Source organism: Lissotriton vulgaris, chromosome 12, assembly GCF_964263255.1.
Source record: "Lissotriton vulgaris chromosome 12, aLisVul1.2, whole genome shotgun sequence".
Taxonomy (NCBI): Eukaryota; Metazoa; Chordata; class Amphibia; order Caudata; family Salamandridae; genus Lissotriton; species Lissotriton vulgaris.
Window position 1 is genome coordinate 280932713 of NC_141700.1, and position 23087 is coordinate 280955799.

General features: G+C 45.1%; 1 protein-coding gene across 2 annotated transcripts in view; it reads right to left on the reverse strand.

Moving 5' to 3' along the window:
- The window catches only part of LOC147673965 (NACHT, LRR and PYD domains-containing protein 3-like), a 526755-nt gene that overhangs the window by 120790 nt on the left and 382878 nt on the right, over window positions 1-23087 (reverse strand). For both annotated transcript variants that reach the window (XM_086945049.1, XM_086945050.1), the window contains one exon: window positions 10601-10687. In XM_086945049.1, coding sequence (XP_086801175.1) covers window positions 10601-10687 — 87 coding nt within the window. The remainder of the gene's footprint in view (window positions 1-10600; window positions 10688-23087) is intronic.

A 23087-nucleotide genomic window follows, 5' to 3' on the forward strand; every position in this document is an offset into this window, starting at 1 on the left:
TGCCTGTTCCATATTACTGTTTTTAGGTCGAGCCTGTCAATGCGCGTGCGCATTGAGCTTGCGAGAGATATTGGGGCGTAACAAGAGCTTAACCATCGGCGGATTTGATGCTGTGCCCGTGAAAAGCAAGCTCAATGCGCAAGCAAATTGACCTAAAAAGCACGTGCACATGAAAGCCAGCCATCTGTTGCTTCTCCAGCGTGGTGCCGCCAGCAGCTTCACTTGAAAGGGATCCGCTCCGCCCCCTGCTGCATCAAAGGCTTTCATTTCGCACTTTTCACGGCCGCCAGGCCGTGTCGCATTTCTCCTCCCCACAGCAATGCCAAGAGCTTGTCTCCCTTCTAACGTACCGGCTTGTTTCTTTTATTCCCTCTTTGACTTTTAATTCCTTTCCCTTCTCTTTGTTTCTTTTCCGCTAGTTGTTTCTTTTGCCCTCTTTTTGTTTCCTGAGAGACCTCGCCCCTTTCCTTCAAAGCCTCTCTTCGTTTGCTTCCCATTTTCGCTGCATTCACTTCACTTTTCACGGCCGCCAGGCCGTGTCGCATTTCTCCTCCCCCCTCCCCACAGCAATGCCAAGAGCTTGTCTCCCTTCTAACGTACCGGCTTGTTTCTTTTATTCCCTCTGCGACTTTTAATTCCTTACCCGTCTCTTTGTTTCTTTCTCGCTCGTTGTTTCTTTTGCCCTCTTTTTATTTTCTGAGAGACCTCACCCCTTTTCTTCAAAGCCTTTTTTCGTTTGCTTCCCATTTTCCCTGATCTTTTCATTCTTCCAGGATGCTCTTCGTTTCCTTCCTTCAGATTTCGCTTTGTTTTTCTCGCTAGGTTTTGTTCTTTAGTTGTGCCTACTTTCTGTTCCCCACTGGCATGTTTCGTGTCTGTTCCCGTTCTTCTAGCGCTCAGTTCTTTGTCTTCCAGCTGTCCATCCTCCCTTTGCCTCCTCCAGCTGACAGTGACTTCCCCGGTGTATGTCTCAGCTGTTGTTACAAGGGTCGGCCGCGGGCGCTAAGGCTTCTTCCACAAGAGACAGACCACGGAACACACGACAGTGAAGCGACGTTCCTTCTCTTTTGCATACATCACTGAATAGGACTTGTTTGTTTCTACTTTTTAAAACCAGTTCTTCAGCGGAAACACTGATCGTGTGCTCGTTTTTCCGGGCAACATGTCCGTGTTAAGGCAGGTATAATAATGTTTCAGCCACTGCATGCAATACAGGTTTCTGCCGGGACAACATGTTCTGCATCGCGCTATCCGCCCTCCGTGCAGAAATGCGGGTCTATGTCACATACCACCACATTAGCACTCCGCACCACCACAGCACCACTCAACAGCACCACTCAGCACCACCACAGCACCACCCAGCACCACCACAGCACCACTCAACACCACCACAGCACCACCACAGCATCACTCAGCGCAACCACAGCATCACTCAGCGCAACCACAGCATCACTCAGAGCAACTACAGCATCACTCAGCACCACCACAGCATCACTCAGCACAACCACAGCATCACTCAGCGCAACCACAGCATCACTCAGCGGAACCACAGCATCACTCAGCGCAACCACAGCATCACTCAGCGCAACCACAGCATCACTCAGCCCAACCACAGCATCACTTGTTCAAATATGTTCTCTCAATGTTTCAAGCTTTATTACAAATGACACAAAAAAATGTTAAATAATGCTATAGGTGTCACATTTGCAAATTCTATAAATATTGGCATTTACAATACCAAAATTAATACATTTGCTATTATAAAAACATAAACATAACTTAAAAAATAATTAGATTTACAAGACCAATAACTCCAACTTTTCTAATGCGAGACCTATTGCATTTCCAATGCTTGTTAATGGAAACTGCCGTACCGACTGAAGCTGATACGATTCCATTTTCTATGTGGATTTTGCTTGTTTACAGTGTCTGTCACTTTAAATATAAACCACATACACGGCACTGTATGCAGCCCTGCAGTAGTTAACAGGAAGTGCTTGAGTTTTGGGGGGATTCTGCGTAGGCCAGCCGTGAGGTATATGTAAGAACACTGCTCAACCAGAGATGAGTGGATAATTTAGTGTGCGGCAAGAAAGCTATTAGTCTTATCTTACTACTTCCGAAGGGCAATCACAGATGTAAAATTGACGTGCTCCCACTGTGGTCTCGATTACAAGTAACTTAATAATTCCAATGAGCCTGGTAACTAGAGTAACATGTCCGTTGTAATTTAGTGTTCTTGTGTTTAATACAACGATTACCCCACAGGTTTCTACAAAATCTAGTAATCCACATTATTTCCCCTCCTCAAAATTACTGAGGCACCCAGAAACAGTGATTCTGGGGTGACAAACAAATGAGCATGATTCCGTGATGCTCCTAATAAAGGCCTTTGGGTTCCTGGTTTCGGCACGGGCCCATAATTCAGGGGCTGGCAAATAACTGCAACTATGGGAACAACTTTATATATCTTAGTCGTTTTAATGCTGATAGTAACATGCTACCAGAAAGCTTAAAGTGCAGGCATTCCTGGTTCACTGAGAGTTTTTTTGCTCAGTTGTTCCTGGACAATATATGTGTTTTAATTGTGCTTTCCTTACCATGCCTTTTGGCTCATAATTGAGTAACAGGCAATTAACAGCTGTTTAGACCCTTACCAGAGGACACAAATGCCTAAGAAGTACCCGCCAAGACAATAAACGCCTCTACGTTCTTGGAGCAGATTGAAACATCTTGCTTGATTTGAAAGACACGCATTTGTAAGTTTTTCCTACAACTGTACAAAATGCTCCATAATAACTGTTTCCTGATACTGCAAAAGAACAAATAAACAAAATGTTTCTCTATTTAAGGGAACAATATGTACTCCTTCAGAACAGCTGGTTATGAATGGATATTGTATATCGGGTCATTGGACTTTTGTGTAACAGCTAAAATGTGCAGGAGCACAAATTGCGTTTCCTCAAGATTTTGTTGCAGGCATTTACCACCAACAGGCGTGCAAGGTGTAACGACATACACAAATTGGGTGCAAAAAATATTTGCTCAATATTGTTCCAATTACACACAAATTATGTAATAATCAGATGGACATATATATCAACATGACCTGACCTCTGGTCGCTCCCCACGCCGCACGGCTCCTCCTGTGCTCCCGTGACTCTCCCCTCTGCTGCCGCTGCCGGGAGTTCGCCGCTGGTGTGCCCCTGGTGACTGTCTCTGCATTTTTCTGCTAAGTTGTTTTTCGCCTTGACATTTGCTTTCTGCTTTTTATATTCTGTATTTCTGTATTCTGCATTGTATTCTGTTAGCGTTCCTTGCGCCCCTTGCTCTCTGTGCCCCCCGCTCCACGCTTCCTGCCGCTGCTCCCCTGCAGCCCGCCCCCTTTTGCCTTCTGTGTCCCTTCCCTCGCCCATTGGCCGCCCCGCTCCCGCCTCCCAGCTGCTCCTCCCTCCCACTTCGCCTCTTATGGAGGTCACCGTGCGGAAGCGCAGCGGACGCGCGCAGCGGGCGCGCCGCTGGCACGCCAAAGGCATGCCAAAGGCAAGCCCGTCTGCGCCTGGACCGCGCCCAGCGCCAGAACCCCTGCACCCCGCACCCCCTCCACGCCAAACTGCACTACGACTCCAGCACCCTCCACGCACTCAACCCCGGAAGACACCACCCCTGCTGCCAGGCCATCCCGAAGCACACCCAAGGTCCTTTCACCTGCCGGAACTGCAGATACACCAGCATCCGGCCCGCCAAACCATCAGCCAGAGAACCCAACCACCTCAGATGCATCCTCCTCAACACCCGCTCTGCTCGCAAGCACGCCATCAAACTCTGGGGCCTCCTAGACTCTACCGCCCCTGACGTCGCCTTCCTGACGGAGACCTGGCTGAACGCCACCTCAGCACCTGACATCGCCATAGCCATCCCACAGGGCTACAAGTTCTCCCGCAGAGACCACGCCTACGGAGTTGGAGGGGGAATTGCCATCATCCACAAAGACACCCTCAGAGTCTCGACCAACACCGACGAAACCCTCACCACTGCTGAGCACATGCACTTCCAGATTCACACCGACCCCAACACGACCCTCAGAGGAACACTCGTCTACAGACCACCCGGACCACAACCACAGTTCAGCAACACCATCGCCGACCTCGTCAGCACCCACGCCCTCGCCTCCAAGGACTACATCCTCCTCGGGGACCTGAACTTCCACCTCGAGAACAACAACAACGCCAACCTCGGACTCAAACAACTCGTGACAACTCCCACCCACGCCGCTGGGCACACGCTGGACCCCATCTTCTCCTCAAGCCCGCACATCTCCTTCGACCACACCACCGTACCCCACTGGACTGACCACAGATGCGTCCACTTCACCTTCAGGAAACCCACCGCTCACCACCGCACCCAACAGTTGCCACGCCGCCACTAGGGCAAGGTCACCAAGGACCAACTGACCACTACCCTCGCCCTGAGACCACCCGCCGAGCCCATCGACCCTGACACCGCCGCTACCAACCTAAAACAGTGGATCAACGACTGCGCCAACACCCTAGCCCCTCTCAAGATATCCACAACCAACCACACCAACAAAAAAGCTGCCTGGTTCACCAAAGACCTTCGGACCTCCAAACACACCTGTCGGAAGCTGGAGAAGAAATGGCTCCGCGACCAATCACCAGACAGCCTCGCAGCCCACAAGAGCGCCACCCGCAGACACCACCAACTCATCAGGACCGCCAAAAGGACCGCCAAAAGGACCGCCAAAAGGACCGTCTAGACAACAACATACACAACACCAAAGAGCTCTTCAACATCGTGAAAGAACTCTCCAACCCCAGCTCCAACACCAACGACATTCCACCATCACAAGACCTGTGCGACTCCCTGGCCACCTTTCACCGCAAGATCACAGACATCCACGACAGCTTCAACTGCGACACCCCCGCACCCAATACCGAGACCACCATTCCCGCGACCTCCACCCACACCAGTTGCCTGACCTCCTGGTCCAACGTCAGCGATGAAGGCACCATCAAAACCATGAACTCCATCCACTCCGGATCCCCATCCGACCCGTGCCCCCACCACGTCTTCAACCAAGCCAGCACAACCATCGCCCCCCACCTCCGGAAAACAATTAACATCTTCTTCGAGACAGCATCCTTCCGGAAAGCTGGAAGCACGCCGAGATCATTGCCCTTCTGAAGAAACCCAAGGCGGACCCCAAGGACCTCAAGAACTTCCGGCCCATCTCCCTGCTCCCGTTCCCGGCAAAAGGGACAGAGAAGATCGTCAACAAACAGCTAACCCGATACCTCGAAGACAACAACATCCTGGACCCTTCCCAATCCGGCTTCTGCAGCAATACAGCACCGAAACCGCCCTCATCGCCGCCACCGACAACATCAGGATCCTGATGGACAAAGGAGAAACAGCCGCCCTCATCCTCCTGGACCTGTCAACTGCCTTCGACACGGTCTGCCACCGCACCCTATCAGCGCGCCTCCATAACGCCGGAATTCAAGAGAAGGCCCTGGCCTGAACCACATCCTTCCTCTCCGGCAGAACCCAGAGCGTCCGCCTCCCACCCTTCCGCACAAAAACCACTGAGATCATCTGCGGCGTCCCACAGGGATCCTCTCTTAGCCCGACGCTGTTCAACATCTACATGGCACCTCTCGCCCACGTCGCACGACAACACAACCTCAACATCATCTCCTACGCCGACGACACCCAGCTGATCATATCCCTCACCGAAGACCCCCACACCGCCAAAGCCAACCTCCACAGAGGAATGAAGGCCGTCGCCGACTGAATGAAGGACAGCAGACTGAAGCTGATTTCAGACAAGACGGAAGTCCTCATCCTCTGACCCACCCCATCAGCCTGGGACGACTCCTGGTGGCCCACATCGCTAGGCACAGCCCCGGAACCCACCGACCATGCACGCAACCTGGGGTTCATCCTCGACTCCACCCTCTCCATGACCAAACAAGTCAACGCTGTCTCCGCGACCTGCTTCAACACCCTCCGAATGCTCCGCAGGATCTTCAAATGGATCCCTCTCGACACGAGGAAAACTGTCACCCAGGCCCTCATCACCAGCAGACTCGACTACGGGAACGCCCTCTACTCAGGAACAACAACCAAGCTCCTGAGACGACTGCAACTAACCCAGAATGCCTCGGCACGACTGATCCTCAACGTCCCCCGACGCAGCCACATCACACCCCACCTGAGAGGCCTACACTGGCTCCCCGTCAACAAGAGAATCACCTTCAAACTCCTCACCCACGCACACAAAGCGCTACACAACACCGGACCAACATACCTCAACAACCGACTCAGCTTCCACACCCCCACCCGCATCCTACGTTCTGCCACCCTCGCCCTCGTCACAGTTCCCCGTATCCGGAAAACCACTGCCGGCGACAGATCCTTCTCCTACCTCACCGCCAAGACCTGGAACGCTCTCCCTACCAGACTACGACAAACCCAGGACCTGCTGCCCTTCAGAAGACTTCTCAAGACCTGGCTCTTCGATCAGGGGCAGCCCCCCCCCCCCCACCACCCCCCCCCAGCGCCTTGAGACCCTCACAGGTATGTAGCGCGCTTTACAAATGCTTTGATTGATTGATTGATTGAACATTTGATTTTAATGTAGTTTGCGCTACTGTTTTTAGGTCGAGCGTAAGCATACAACCTCTTGTATACTTTAGTATACATATATCTCTGTGGGCCAAATGCCATTCCTTGCTTCTCATTTGTTTGTTTCAATATCCTTTAAAAAAACTTGCTTACTAGTGACCAGTCCTGCCTCTTTGTCCCTCCTTTTTCCTCCAAGGAGCAAGGACTTAGTACAATATCATTACACTTTGTTCTGTTGATTTGCTTGTGGGTGGACTATTTTATAATGTTTTCAACCTCGTGTTACACTGTGGCTGCTCAGACCCGTAGCTGCTTACATTTTATTGCAACATTAACCCTTACTGCTTTTCTGTTACTTGTAAGTTAAAATCCTAACCTAGAACTGTGAATTTATAACTGTCATCATAGAACTAAATGGACTGCAAAGTATAGATTAGAGCAGATATTAATGTTGCAAAAATGGTTCATCTGGGTAGAAATTGGTTCTTTTTATTGAAGAGAACCCCCAACTGTGGTGTTCTGTTTTGTGCTTCTGGGGCCCAACACTCTTTAGCAATGCTGCCTAACAGTATGCATGACTTTTGACTCCTACACCCTGAAGTCCTCTGTCTTATGTAACATTTCATTTACGTTAATTTATACACTCATGATTGATTGCCTCTGAATAATTTGTGTGTGATGCAAAGTGCCTTGACACCATACACTGGTTTGAGCAGCACTTTATAACTAATTAAATGCATCTGAACATTAGTGGTTATGGAGCCTTAAGAAACACAGTTAAAGGGTGGTGGTGATGAAGGAATCCGCAACACTCAGCCTTACCTCAACATCACCTCAGCACCACCTCAGCAGCAGTGCAGCACAACCTCCTCATCAGTGCACCACCACCAGTGCAGCACCAACTCAGCATCAGTGAAGCACCACCTTAACATCGGCACTGCACCATCTTAGCTTTAGCACAGCACTATCTCAGCATTAGTGCACCACCAGCAATGCAGCCCACCTCAGCAGAAACTCAGCACCAACGCAGCACCACATCAGCATCAGTGTGCCACCACCTCAGCACAGCACCAACTCAACATCACTCAGCACCAACTCAGAACCAGTGCACCACCACCACCTCAGCATCACTCAGCATCAACTCATCATCACTTAGCACAGCACCACCTCCTCATCAGTGAGCCACCACCAGTGCAACACCAACTCCGGTCAGTACTATCTTAGCATCAGTGCAGCACCAGCACATCACCACCTTTGCATTAGCACAGCACCACCTGAACACCACCACCTCAGCATCAGCACCGCCCCATCCCAGCATCAGCACAGCACTACCTCCTCATCAGTGCAGCACAACCTGAGCACCAGTGCAGCAGCACCACCTCAGAATGACTCAGGTCCACCTCAGCTTGACTCAGCACCAATGCAGCACCACCTCAGTATTAGCACAACACCATCTCCGGATCAAGGCACCACCAACAGCACATTACCACCTCAGCACCAAAGCAGCCCCACCTCAGCAGCAACTCAGCACCAACACAGCGCCACTGCAGCATCAGCCCAGCATCACCTCAGCACAGCACTGACTCAACATCTCTCATCACCACCTGAGCACCAGTGCAGCACCACTACCTTAGAATGAACCAGCACCTCTGCATCACTCAGCACCACCTTAGCATCACCTCCTCATCAGTTCACAACCACTCAGCATCAACACAGCACCACCTCAGCACTAAGACAGCACAATAAAAACTTCAGCACAGCACCATTTTCGCAGCAGTGCACCACCACCAAGGCAGCACCATCTTAGCATCACCCGATCATCACCTCAACACAGCACCAACTCAGCATCAATCAGCACAATCTCAGCACCAGCGCAGCACCACAACCTCAGCATAGCGCAGTGCCACAGCACAAATATCACCCGGGGATCTGCGTGCAAAGTGGCAGTTGACCGTGGTTAATTTTACAAAAATAAGACATAAGTACCCTAACTTGCCTTCAACCCCTCCATTCCTGTATTAGGGGATAAGACAGCATCCATGGCCACAAAGAGCGCAAATCATTGTGGGCGCAGCTTTCTCATTGAATAGCAATGACCCCTGGTCTCCCTGATAAGGATGCAACATCCCGGAAACTAAAACAAGCGCACAGCTCTTCCTAGAATTAGTACGTTATGACCTTCCTAAAAGATACAACTGCCATTAAGTGTGACTGGTTTTAATACCGATTATGAGAATCATAGTCAAATTTAAGACCTTTCCGAATTTACCACATGTTCAGAACACACCCCATGTCAGTTGCTGAGTCAGTCCCACTGCCACTGAAATCTCTGAGCCAGTGCAAAAAGGCCTTGTCTCTGGCACAGAGGCATCCCAGGATACCAATGTTATGTAAATTATTTCTTCTCTTAAGATGAGTTTCCCAAAAGTGGAGAGAGTTGAAGTCGGAATGTGAAGAGCTATGGTGTGAGTACTAGACTACAGCTTAAATAAGTCAGCTTGAAACCCACTTCCTGTCTCAGCCTCTGAAGTTGTGTGATCTTTGGCTTGCAGAGGGCCCCGAATGGCGATTCAGTCACGGCTCGCATTGCATAACTCGCGGGGGGGGGTCGTGCGGGGCTGGGGGCTGGGGAATTAAAAGAAAAAAGAAAGAAAACTTACCTGACCGCCAGCACGTGCTGCCTCTGCTGGTCCCTTGGCGCCTTCACTGGAGTGGCAACCCCTCAGCCAATACTGGCGCTGCTCCAACCGCGCCAGGATTGGCTTAGAGTAGGGTTACTTGCCGCCCGCCTGCACATTAGGAGACCGAGGGCTGAGCCTTTGATCAACCCTCGCTCTCCTAATGGGCATGCGCCAGCCAGAGCAGACACTAGTGCGCATGACTGGGCACGGCGGAATAATTCCGACCTTCACCAGTTATGCGCACTTGTGGTGCTGCCTGCCCCTGGTCTGACAATGCATCATGCATGTCAGTCAACATGATGCCGGACCGCCCACCCCGTTCAGACTCTGAAGGGGGTGGGCGGTCCGACGTCATGCTGACTGACATGATTGTCAGTTCTCCCTCGGCATCTCTGAACTTAAATAAACTGAGTCAGTTTACTTAAGTTCACAGACACTGAGGGAGCTGCGGGCGCGGGCAGCTTGTGGGGCAAGACCCCAGCGCCCTAATGGACGCACCGCCACTGAATTTAGGGTTTATTTCCAGTCGGGCACTGTATCTTGAGGTACTACTGTAATGTTGTGATAACATTAATGCATTTAATGGTAGGAAAAGGCTGGTGGTAAAAGATCATAAAACAAACAGTTAAGGTTAGGACATTTGGAACACAAGATTATATACAGAGCATGTTCGATGCGCACTCCACATTTCTCAACATTTTAAGCATTTTCCCTCCAATCTTTTGATAGTTGCATTTTCCATAAGGTAATGCTGCAGCCCCCTCATTAAACGGAGCCAGTGACAAATGTGGCAATGTGCGGTAATAATCTGATTTCGTATCTGGCATTTCTACCCTTTCTACATCGCTCTAAATGATTATATAGTGAGAAGTGCATTTCAGAAAATACACCGTGGCATTTAGCTCTGCTGTCACTGTGCTCATCTGGCTGCAATTGAAGACACGCATTTCTCATAGGAATCAGCGCACAACCCACCTGCGGCCTTTTAGATGAACTTCACTTCACAAAAGGGACAACTGGCCTGATAAAAATGTGAGCCTGCTCATGTGAACGGGGATACGTGAATCCCCCATTTATTTCATGCGCATATGTATTATACACATAATATGCTATATTTATTTCAATTGAAACCATTCGGAGCAGTCTAATCTCTCCGCCTCACTGCAGAAAGCTGAAGCACAGAATATCATGGCTGAACTCGTTACCAGTGTTCAGGAAAATGTTTCCGGGGCTTCTCTGGATAGGAAACAAGTAAGAGAAGGAAAGCATACCTCAGGGTTTGGATTCTGCAATGTGGGGTTTTCAGAGCTTTGCATATGGCTTCAATCCCAGCATCCTTCAGGTCATTGTGATTTAGCCTGAGAAACAAAAACAATTTATTACAACTGCATCAAGCTGCACATGCAATTACAAATAATTATGCATGTATGTTCCATCGCCGAAAGATAACAGTGAGCTTTATTTCCTTGGATTATAAATCAATAGCTTTTGTTCAATGAGGTGGCTCAGTGGGTTCATGGCTCAGTGGTTTCATGCAAGAGCAACGAGATGTATGTGCGTGTGCGTGGCAGGTAACATGTATGATGATCAACGGTCTGCGCTCGGCTGGTAAAGAACGATGGGGCATATTATCAAGGCGGGCAAAATGAAATTATCGCCGCTTTAGCGGCCGTTTTCGGCCGCTAAACGGCGATAATTTCATCACCCTATTAGCAAGCTGTCGCTAACATCAGTTAGCAACAGCTTTTAGGTGATAGAGAGCGGTTTGGGGCCCGCTTTGCATGTCAGCGATATTTATCGCTAATGACATGCAAAGTGGGCGTTCCCAAACTGTTAGTGACTAAAAACAGTCGCTAACATCGATATCCCCTATTATCAACGCAGGCGTAGCGATGGAAATATTTGCGCTAAGCGCGAATATTTCCAAAAGCTAACGTCTGCTCTGACCAGTTCTTAGCCATTATATCCAATGGGAGGTGGATATTATGGCTAAGACCCTTTTGGTGTTAATGCGTGAATATCGCTGTATTCTCAGCGATATTCACACATTTAGCCACTATCGCCGGATATTTTATCGCTTTAGATATAAACGTTGCTAATAGCACGTTATCTCTGCGATAATATCCGGCGATGCTTGGCGATAAAAAAAAACTCGCTAAGCCCATTTAGCGATAAATATCGCTAGTTGTTGGTAATATGCCCCGATATTTTAATCAGTCAAAGAGCACAGTCCACCACATAGGGGAGAAAAAGAGCAACTGACATACAAAGGGAATGGAGGGGATATTTCGGACATATACAAACTTTCTGCACCATAAATATTACAGAGCACCCGAGTACAAAGAACCTCTAAAGAATCCAGGCTTGCTTTTAAAAACAGTTTACTTTATTTAAAGGTGATCATAGTCATGGTGGTCTGCTGACCTTAGCAGCCCACCACCACTGTAATGGCTACCAATCAGAGTGAGTCGTAATTTGTGACCTACATTTTTAGTGAAATTGGGGGCATATTACCAACAACTAGCAATATTTATCACTAAATGGGCTTAACGAGTTTTTTTTTTATCGCCAAGCATCGCCGGATATTATTGCGGAGATAACGTGCTATTAGCAACGTTTATCTCTAAAGCGATAAAATATCCGGCGATAGAGGCTAAATGTGTGAATATCGCTGAGAATACAGCGATATTCACGCATTAACACCAATAGGGTCTTAGCCATAATATCCACCTCCCATTGGATAAAATGGCTAAGAACTGGTCTGAGCCGGCGTTAGCTTTTGGAGATATTCGCGCTTAGCGTAAATATTTCCATCGCTACGCCTGCGTTGATAATAGGCGATAGCGATGTTGACAACTGTTTTTAGTCGCTAACAGTTTGGGAACGCCCACTTTGCATGTCATTAGCAATAAATATCGCTGACATGCAAAGCGGGCCCCAAACCGCTCGCTATCACCTAAAAGCTGTCGCTAACTGATGACGGCCGATAGCGGCGATAATTTCATTTCACCCGCCTTGATAATATTCCCCTTACTTATTTGTGCATAGGTACGTGCTGTTGATCACTTTTTTTGACACACCGGCAGCACAGTTTTCCTGCCCATATTTACAAGGCCACCCTGCATGACTTTTCATGGCCTTGTAAATATGGGCTCCTTTCACGCATTACTCTGCGTGAAAGGGGAGTTCCATGGGTGTTGCTGTTAATGTTCCCAAGCAACATCCATGGACACATTACCAGATTTACAAAGTTTTGTAAAGCTGGGAATTTGTCAGAATCCTTCGCCTCCCCAGGGGAGGCGTAGGAGTGGCGCAACAAGGAGGAAAACTTTTTTTTCTTCTCCTTTTTTCAGAACACAGCACGCATAGAAAGAAGAAAATGCCATCCATTATTGTTTTTTTGCAGGAAGATTTTCCTTCCTGCACCAAAACAATCATCCGCGCAACGCAGGACCCATTGCAACATGACGCAAGGGTGCCTGTGCTCACACATGGCAGCCAATTGTGTGCCAGCGCAGGGGAAAGCACACAGATGTATCGAATTGTTGTTAATACGACGCATCCCAGTGCTTTTAAAATGACGCAGCTCGGTGCAGCAAAATGGCTTGCGGCGCTGCACATTTTTTTTTGTAAATGATGCCACTGGTATACAAAGTGTGACCACGTTTGGCTACCACATTTTTAGTACATCTGGCCAAAATGTGTTGTATCCAAATAGAACGAAAGAGCATTCTTTTCTATCTATACATCTGAAATCAGCAGTGATCTGATTAATGATTTACTGATAGCATGCATTTATTTCTTTTATTTGAAGTCTAATAGCACCTAGAAGGACCTCTGCTGATGAAATATTTTGTGATATGAGTTAGTAATAATTGATATAAATGTTTATGTCATGAAACGTACTGGGTTTTTAATTGATGTCCGAGAGGATGTCGACTTCAAAACACTTTGGTTTGTGTATGTAAAAACATCACAATCACCTTATCTAAAGGTTTTTTTTCTAAATTTTAATTTAAAAACTGTCCAGCTTACTAGTATCCTTCCCTGATAAATGCAATACTTACCAAAGAGCGCATGTGTGATAGTGATTGGTTCTAGTACGCCATGATAGGTATGTGAGCACAGCAGGCCTATGGCTGCAGAATTTGGAATAAAAGCTTCTAGAGACTAGGGTAACATTTAAGAATGCACCTTCACTGTCAATGTTTTTGCCCACAATCTTGATGCAATTTTTTATTGTGCTCAGAACGTATGCTTATTCAGAAAGTGTGTTCATACAACACACACACACTAATATACTCTCAGCCCAGACATTGGTCTATAAACTGCTTTATGTCCAGACCATGTTGAGTAGGATCGTCATGTGACTTGGTGTTTGAAAAAAATATTGTTTTAAAAATATCGGGCTACAGAAATATCAGAAATTAAATATTGTGACATTCAACTGTATTGATCCACAAATATCGTTGACAAGAATATCGTTTTTGGGGTAAATAATATCATTATAAATAAAATCAATCTTTTTAATATCATTTTTTACTAATACATTGGTTACAAAATGTATTTTCTAATAATTTTTTATCTGTTTTAGTTGATATATTCATTTTATGTGCTACTATTCATTATATAAATGTTAGTAATTGTTTTTGCTTTTACATTTTTGATAGTGATATATAGTGCTGTATTGGGTTGTTGGTTTTGTAGGGTGATAGGGTGGGAAGTTAATTAGGTAATAAATAATTGAGAATTATTTAATTATTTTTTTAAATTTATGATTCATAGTTACTATGCAATTTTTGTAATACTGATTTAATTTCACTAAATGTCATTTGAGGGCTGTTAGGTTTGTAGCGGGTACAGGGTGGGAAGTTATATAACAATGTATTATTAATGGGAAATTCATTATTTAATTGATTTGTAATTATGTAAAATATGGAACGCTGATTTATTTTACTCATTTTCTAGTTGCAGAATGCTAGGTTTGTAAGGGTATACGGTGGGAAGTTAATTAAGTAATAATTCATTACCTATAATATTTAAATTGTAAATTAAATATGTAATTGAATTTTATATTTGTAAATTGTGTGATTCAAAGTTATTTCATTTTATTTTACTTGCAAGATTCTAGGTTTGTAGGGAGGTAGAGTGGGAAGTTAATTGAGTAATAATTAACAATTAAATATTAATTAACTAATTTATTTTAAATATGCAAGTTGTGGAATACTTATGTTTTGAGTTATATTTTAGTTGCAGTCTACTAGCTTTGTAGTGATACAGGATGAGAAATTATTTATTTAATATTTAAACCAAAATTATTTATTCATTTTGTTTATTGAATAGTACCTATGCAAATTGATTAAGTGTTTGAGTTTTTTAATATATGTTTTCTGTTACTTATTTTTTTTATTAACAGTTTAATATGTATTCTACTTTCATGGGGTTACTCATATGTAATGTGATTGAAGTGAAATCTGTTACCCCTTTTTGCTTAGACTATCGTAGGAATTTTGTACTGTTTGAAGTGGGAATATTAAATTTTACCCTCCAAAGTCCAACACTTTCCCTACTGTTGCACTGTTTGGAGTGGGAATAGTAAATTTCACCTCTTCAAAATCCAAAACTTTCCTTACTATTACACTGTTTGGAGTAGGAGTAGAACATTTTACCACTCTAAAATCCAATGCTTTCCCTACTTTTCCCCTTGCTTAGAATGCAGTAGGAATGTAGCACTGTTCGAAGTGGGAATAGTTCATTTTACCCCTCCAATGTCTAACACTTTGCCTACTGTTGCGCTGTTTTGAGAGGAAATAGTACATTTCACCTCTCCAAAATCCAACTCTTTCGCTGCTGATGCAGAAATTGGAATGAGAATAGTAAATTTCACTCCTCTGAAATCCATCTCTTTTCTACTGTTTCACAGACTAGAGTGGAAATCGTGCATTTCACCCCTCTGAAGTCCAACCCTTTTCATACTGTTGCAAAGATTAGAGTGGGAATGTTAAATCTCACCCCTTCAAAATCCAACGCTTTCCTTACAGGTGCCCTGACTGGATTGGGAATTGTACATTTTACCCCTTCAAATTCCAAACCTTTACCTACTATTACACTGTTTGGAGTGGGAATCGTACATTTTACCACTTTCAAATCCAATGCTTTCCCTATTTTTGCCCTGGCTTAGACTGCAGTAGGAATGCTGCTAAGTTTGAAGTGGAAATAGTAAATTTCACCTCTCCAAAATCCAACTGCTTCCCTACTGTTGCAGAGATTGGAATGATAATAGTAAATTTACCTCCTCTGAAAGCCATCGCTTTTCTACTGTTGCACAGACTAGAGTGGAAATAGTAAATTTCACCCCAATGAAGTCCAACTCTTTCCATAGTGTTGCACAGATTGGAGTGGGAATAGTAAATGTTACCTCTCCGAAATCCAAAGCTTTTCCTACTGTAAAATTTATTTTAGTGTTTATTATTAATTATTATATTTATTTATAGTAAGCAATTTAAAATAGAAAAAAATATAATGTAAATCTTTATTATGTTACTATCTATCTATCTATCTATAAATATATGTCGCCTGGCTGGTGATGTGAATGGAACGGCGCTTGGCTGGCAGTGAGCATGAACTGGTGCTTGGCTGGCGGTGTGAGTGGACAGGTGCTTGGTTGGCGTCGTGAATGGACTGGCGCTTCGCTGGCTGTGTGCATGAACTGGGGCTTGGCTGGTCGTGTGTGAGGGCTGGTGCTTGGCTGGCGGTGTGTGAGGACTGGCACTGGCGGTGTGAATGGACTGGCGCTTGTCTGGTGGTGTGCGCAAACTGGCGCTTAGCTGGCTGTGTGCGTGGACTGGCACTTGGCTGGCAGTGTGTGAGTAGTGACTTGCTGCTGGTCACTACACACACTGGTAGCCAAACACAAATCCACACAATCCGTCAGCTGGTGTGGTTGCATGTAGGTGTGTGAAAGTGATTGGCCCTTGAATGGTGCTGTCTGCTGATGTGAGTGTTGTAATGTGAAGTGCCCGCACTGGCGGTGTGAATGGTTTTGTATGTGTCACACTTATGAAAGATGTATGAATGGCCTCTAAAGAGGTTGGTGCCTTGTCATGGCTTTACAGCTCGTAAGCTGTGAGTCAATGGTTCAGTTTCTTGTCCTTTTAATAATTAACAGTGCATTCTAATTTTTGTGAAATCTCTTGTTAATAAAATTGTGTATACTGAACCATCACTCACTCTTGTGCCAAATCCAACCAGTATGTATGGGTGCTTGAGGAATAGATGGTTGTGCAGTAGTATTTGTCTTTTCTGTCTTTCTCAAGCAGGGTGTAGCTTGTCCCATTTTGTGAATGTTGTAATGTGTTGGTTCAGTGCCTGATTGTGTAAATGGTCTTGTGTGTATCACCTACGAAAGGTGTGTGAATGGCCTGTAAAGCGGTTGAGGCCTTGACGCAGCTTTACAGCTCACCAGCTGTGAGTCACTGGATCTGTTTGTTGCCCCTTCAGTTATTGACAGTGCATTTCCTTTTTGTGAAATCTCTTGTTAATAAAATTTTATATACTGAACCAACACTCACCAGGGTCTGTAGCGGGCACTGGGTGTTTTTTACGGTGGGCTGGAAGAGTGGAAGACACGCTGTTTTGCCCGCATTGCCTTTCACAATCTGACCTGCACTGCGCCCAAAGGAGAAGGCTTTACCAACAATTTTCCCCCCGGGCTGTTGAGACTCACCACCGCCACCCTCCCGCCGCCCTGCTGTTTCCCGACATCTGACAGCGGGGCCGCCGAACGGAGTGAGGCGAGGGGCTGCCTACAACTCCCGGCAGCCCTCGAGGTCTCCAGCCCCACCGTCATCACGCCGCGCCAGAAGGCGCATAAAGGTCGTCACTGCTACAGCGAGCTGTGACACGCTGTTTTGCCCGCATTGCCTTTCACAATCTGACCTGCACTGCGCCCAAAGGAGAAGGCTTTACCAACAATTTTCCCCCCGGGCTGTTGAGACTCACCACCGCCACCCTCCCGCCGCCCTGCTGTTTCCCGACATCTGACAGCGGGGCCGCCAAGCGGAGTGAGGCGAGGGGCTGCCTACAACTCCCGGCAGCCCTCGAGGTCTCCAGCCCCAGCGTCATCACGCCGCGCCAGGAGGCGCATAAAGGTCGTCACTGTTCCCCCTCGTGGGACGCGAGCGGGAAGCTGGGCGAAGCCTGGGCCAAGGGTGGGCCCGTCCAAGCCCGTCACAGACCGGAGAAGACTGGGCTGGGCCCACCCCCCTAACAACCACCATAAGGTAAATCCTCGCGTAAGGACTTGTAAGTAGCCCAGTGAGGGATTATACACCATCTACGTTTTTAACTCAAGTAAAGTTCAATCGCTTACTCGACCGGACCAAATACACATAATGACTACAAGAGGCTCTAGAAGCAAAACTCTTAAAAACATGGCGAGCGCTGTAGGCCCCATCGATCAATTCATCACTAAAGTGAACCAAACCATTGATCAAACTGTAATGCTGATCGATCGACGAGTTTCCTACGAACTAGACCAAGCAAGACGCTCCTCAATGGGCATGCTGGCACAGGCACAAACTCCAAACGTCTTACCACAAAATAACACCAACTTGGAAACAAACACGGACATACATGCAATACCGAATACAGTTGACCTATCAGTATCCTCACAATTGTCAGATTCACAATTGACCCAGGGTCTCGAGCAGACCCCTGATATCTTTGCAAGTCCGCAGCCAACATTAAACGAACTTACACAGACCGAAACAAGAGGGATCAGGGAAGGAGCAATTCCTAAACTTCCGCATCATAAAGAAACACTCCCAAAAAATCCTATAAACACAGCTGCAACAAATTTAGACTCTGACTCACTTTTTAAACCGTGCGACTCAAACAATGACCAAAGTCAAAATAATATCAAATCCATCGCAGCCACAGAATCTAACAGTAACACTAATTCTGATGTACTCATAGTCGAAAATCACAACGATAGAGCTAATTCCAAGCAGACCCATCAAGGAACTGTGGGTCCCCATCCATTAAGAAACGTTAATAACGCCAATACACAATCATCTCTGCTAAAAGAAATAGCTGAAATAGTCAAATACCAGTTACAACCTATTCAAAAAAGCTTAGAAATCATAGAGAAGCAAGTAGCCATATTAATTGCTACTTCAAAAACAACTTCAAATCTAAGAAACAAAGACCTTTTAATCCCGCCTGGACCTAACATCACACCACGGAATACAAAGCCCACAAACAAACCGAAACAACCAGTTAATGACACGGCCACAACAAACATCATAACTGCAAAAATAGGAGAGCCAACGAAAAAATCAAACAATTTAATTCCTCCATCAAAAACTAAGACTCCTCAAGAACTCAAGAAACCCTCAAAACAGCTCCAGGTTCACAAAACCAACCGTCAGTAAATGTTCCCCCAGCAAAAGCTCTTCCAGCAAATACCCCCTCCATACCACCCGCACCAAATACCTCCGTTACGATCAGACACAGAGGCAAACTAACAAACCAGAACGACCAAACAAAAGATGGCCTAAATTAGTAAATCTCCCACCGGAAGCAGCACCTTTTGTAGTCATCCTAACAGGGGTCCCAGAACTAAGTAACGACACAGATGAACCAACTTGGTCCTTACTAAACAAAACTCGCTATTGGCTGAATATTAACAGACCCAACCAGCCAAATAATATCACTAGAATTACTACAGTGAGAAGGGCCTCATGGATAGGCCATCAACCAAAAACAATTCCCGGGGACTGCATAATAGTCAACTTTGAAAACCCCCGTGCTGTGGACTATACATGTTCATGGGATTCATCGGGAAATAACGGAGAAATAGATGTAAAACGCCTATCCTTTTTCTATCCTCGACAAGGCCACCGTTTTGAGGACCCTAACTGGCCCTCAAACTGGTCCTGGAATCAGCCCGATCACGGACAGAGAAGCTGGAACCAGGGAGATTGGGGCCATGGAAACAATCAAAGGAGCTGGTACCAGGGAGAATGGGGGCATGATTATAAAGACCGGGGTGACTGGAATAACTATGGTAGGAGGGCACACCAACTCCCTTACAGGGAACCATGGACTCGAATACCAACTTTTAACAGCTACAGCTGCTTAGACATGGTCGACTGACCATCGCCACGGAACCATACTTTGACCTTTCTGTCTAACAATAGAGTCCACTCAAACATTTCAGCTAATCACCCTAAGAGCAAGACATCTAATAAAGCTCATTGCATATCAAAAACTAGGCCATACGAATCTACAGCAACAACAAAAACCCAAACCGCGGCAAACCACACTCAAGAGTGTCAACGTCTTCCCAAGGTTTGTATTAGACCCTTGACTTCGTTAGAAATCGCCCTAAACGAGCAGACATATGCTCCAAACTTGAATTCAGAGTCTCCCTTCATACCACCAAAAGAAGAAATCACCATCCAGTTAACGCCACCTGTCGACATTACTAAAAACCCCGACAGGAACATGTTATTTTGGAACGTGGCGGGACTAGCAACCAAATACCTTGAAAAAAGTTTTCTAGAACTGGTTCACTCGAACGACATAATTTGTCTTCAGGAGACATGGCTTAACGACCCAATCCATCTTGTGGGATATAGAACATACTTCTCCCAAGCAATAAAATCAAACTCGGGGAGAAGCAAAGGAGGCTTAACTATATACATTTCTAACCTCTGGCCGTGCCGTGAAATAACACCTGTATTACTCCATCAGAACTATCAGATCATCAACATTCAAGGAATCAATCAAGAGGTTTATACCATCATAAACTTCTACAACAACATGACCCCAATGGAGGTTGTTGGTTTTGTAGGGTGATAGGGTGGGAAGTTAATTAGGTAATAAATAATTGAGAATTATTTAATTATTTTTTTAAATTTATGATTCATAGTTACTATGCAATTTTTGTAATACTGATTTAATTTCACTAAATGTCATTTGAGGGCTGTTAGGTTTGTAGCGGGTACAGGGTGGGAAGTTATATAACAATGTATTATTAATGGGAAATTCATTATTTAATTGATTTGTAATTATGTAAAATATGGAACGCTGATTTATTTTACTCATTTTCTAGTTGCAGAATGCTAGGTTTGTAAGGGTATACAGTGGGAAGTTAATTAAGTAATAATTCATTACCTATAATATTTAAATTGTAAATTAAATATGTAATTGAATTTTATATTTGTAAATTGTGTGATTCAAAGTTATTTCATTTTATTTTACTTGCAAGATTCTAGGTTTGTAGGGAGGTAGAGTGGGAAGTTAATTGAGTAATAATTAACAATTAAATATTAATTAACTAATTTATTTTAAATATGCAAGTTGTGGAATACTTATGTTTTGAGTTATATTTTAGTTGCAGCCTACTAGCTTTGTAGTGATACAGGATGAGAAATTATTTATTTAATATTTAAACCAAAATTATTTATTCATTTTGTTTATTGAATAGTACCTATGCAAATTGATTAAGTGTTTGAGTTTTTTAATATATGTTTTATGTTACTTATTTTTTTTATTAACAGTTTAATATTTATTCTACTTTCATGGGGTTACTCATATGTAATGTGATTGAAGTGAAATCTGTTACCCCTTTTTGCTTAGACTATCGTAGGAATTTTGTACTGTTTGAAGTGGGAATATTAAATTTTACCCTCCAAAGTCCAACACTTTCCCTACTGTTGCACTGTTTGGAGTGGGAATAGTAAATTTCACCTCTTCAAAATCCAAAACTTTCCTTACTATTACACTGTTTGGAGTAGGAGTAGAACATTTTACCACTCTAAAATCCAATGCTTTCCCTACTTTTCCCCTTGCTTAGAATGCAGTAGGAATGTAGCACTGTTCGAAGTGGGAATAGTTCATTTTACCCCTCCAATGTCTAACACTTTGCCTACTGTTGCGCTGTTTTGAGAGGAAATAGTACATTTCACCTCTCCAAAATCCAACTCTTTCGCTGCTGATGCAGAAATTGGAATGAGAATAGTAAATTTCACTCCTCTGAAATCCATCTCTTTTCTACTGTTGCACAGACTAGAGTGGAAATCGTGCATTTCACCCCTCTGAAGTCCAGCCCTTTTCATACTGTTGCAAAGATTAGAGTGGGAATGTTAAATCTCACCCCTTCAAAATCCAACGCTTTCCTTACAGGTGCCCTGACTGGATTGGGAATTGTACATTTTACCCCTTCAAATTCCAAACCTTTACCTACTATTACACTGTTTGGAGTGGGAATCGTACATTTTACCACTTTCAAATCCAATGCTTTCCCTATTTTTGCCCTGGCTTAGACTGCAGCAGGAATGCTGCTAAGTTTGAAGTGGAAATAGTAAATTTCACCTCTCCAAAATCCAACTGCTTCCCTACTGTTGCAGAGATTGGAATGATAATAGTAAATTTACCTCCTCTGAAAGCCATCGCTTTTCTACTGTTGCACAGACTAGAGTGGAAATAGTAAATTTCACCCCAATGAAGTCCAACTCTTTCCATAGTGTTGCACAGATTGGAGTGGGAATAGTAAATGTTACCTCTCCGAAATCCAAAGCTTTTCCTACTGTAAAATTTATTTTAGTGTTTATTATTAATTATTATATTTATTTATAGTAAGCAATTTAAAATAGAAAAAAATATAATGTAAATCTTTATTATGTTACTATCTATCTATCTATCTATAAATATATGTCGCCTGGCTGGTGATGTGAATGGAACGGCGCTTGGCTGGCAGTGAGCATGAACTGGTGCTTGGCTGGCGGTGTGAGTGGACAGGTGCTTGGTTGGCGTCGTGAATGGACTGGCGCTTCGCTGGCTGTGTGCATGAACTGGGGCTTGGCTGGTCGTGTGTGAGGGCTGGTGCTTGGCTGGCGGTGTGTGAGGACTGGCACTGGCGATGTGAATGGACTGGCGCTTGTCTGGTGGTGTGCGCAAACTGGCGCTTAGCTGGCTGTGTGCGTGGACTGGCACTTGGCTGGCAGTGTGTGAGTAGTGACTTGCTGCTGGTCACTACACACACTGGTAGCCAAACACAAATCCACACAATCCGTCAGCTGGTGTGGTTGCATGTAGGTGTGTGAAAGTGATTGGCCCTTGAATGGTGCTGTCTGCTGATGTGAGTGTTGTAATGTGAAGTGCCCGCACTGGCGGTGTGAATGGTTTTGTATGTGTCACACTTATGAAAGATGTATGAATGGCCTCTAAAGAGGTTGGTGCCTTGTCATGGCTTTACAGCTCGTAAGCTGTGAGTCAATGGTTCAGTTTCTTGTCCTTTTAATAATTAACAGTGCATTCTAATTTTTGTGAAATCTCTTGTTAATAAAATTGTGTATACTGAACCATCACTCACTCTTGTGCCAAATCCAACCAGTATGTATGGGTGCTTGAGGAATAGATGGTTGTGCAGTAGTATTTGTCTTTTCTGTCTTTCTCAAGCAGGGTGTAGCTTGTCCCATTTTGTGAATGTTGTAATGTGTTGGTTCAGTGCCTGATTGTGTAAATGGTCTTGTGTGTATCACGTACGAAAGGTGTGTGAATGGCCTGTAAAGCGGTTGAGGCCTTGACGCAGCTTTACAGCTCACCAGCTGTGAGTCACTGGATCTGTTTGTTGCCCCTTCAGTTATTGACAGTGCATTTCCTTTTTGTGAAATCTCTTGTTAATAAAATGTTATATACTGAACCAACACTCACCAGGGTCTGTAGCGGGCACTGGGTGTTTTTTACGGT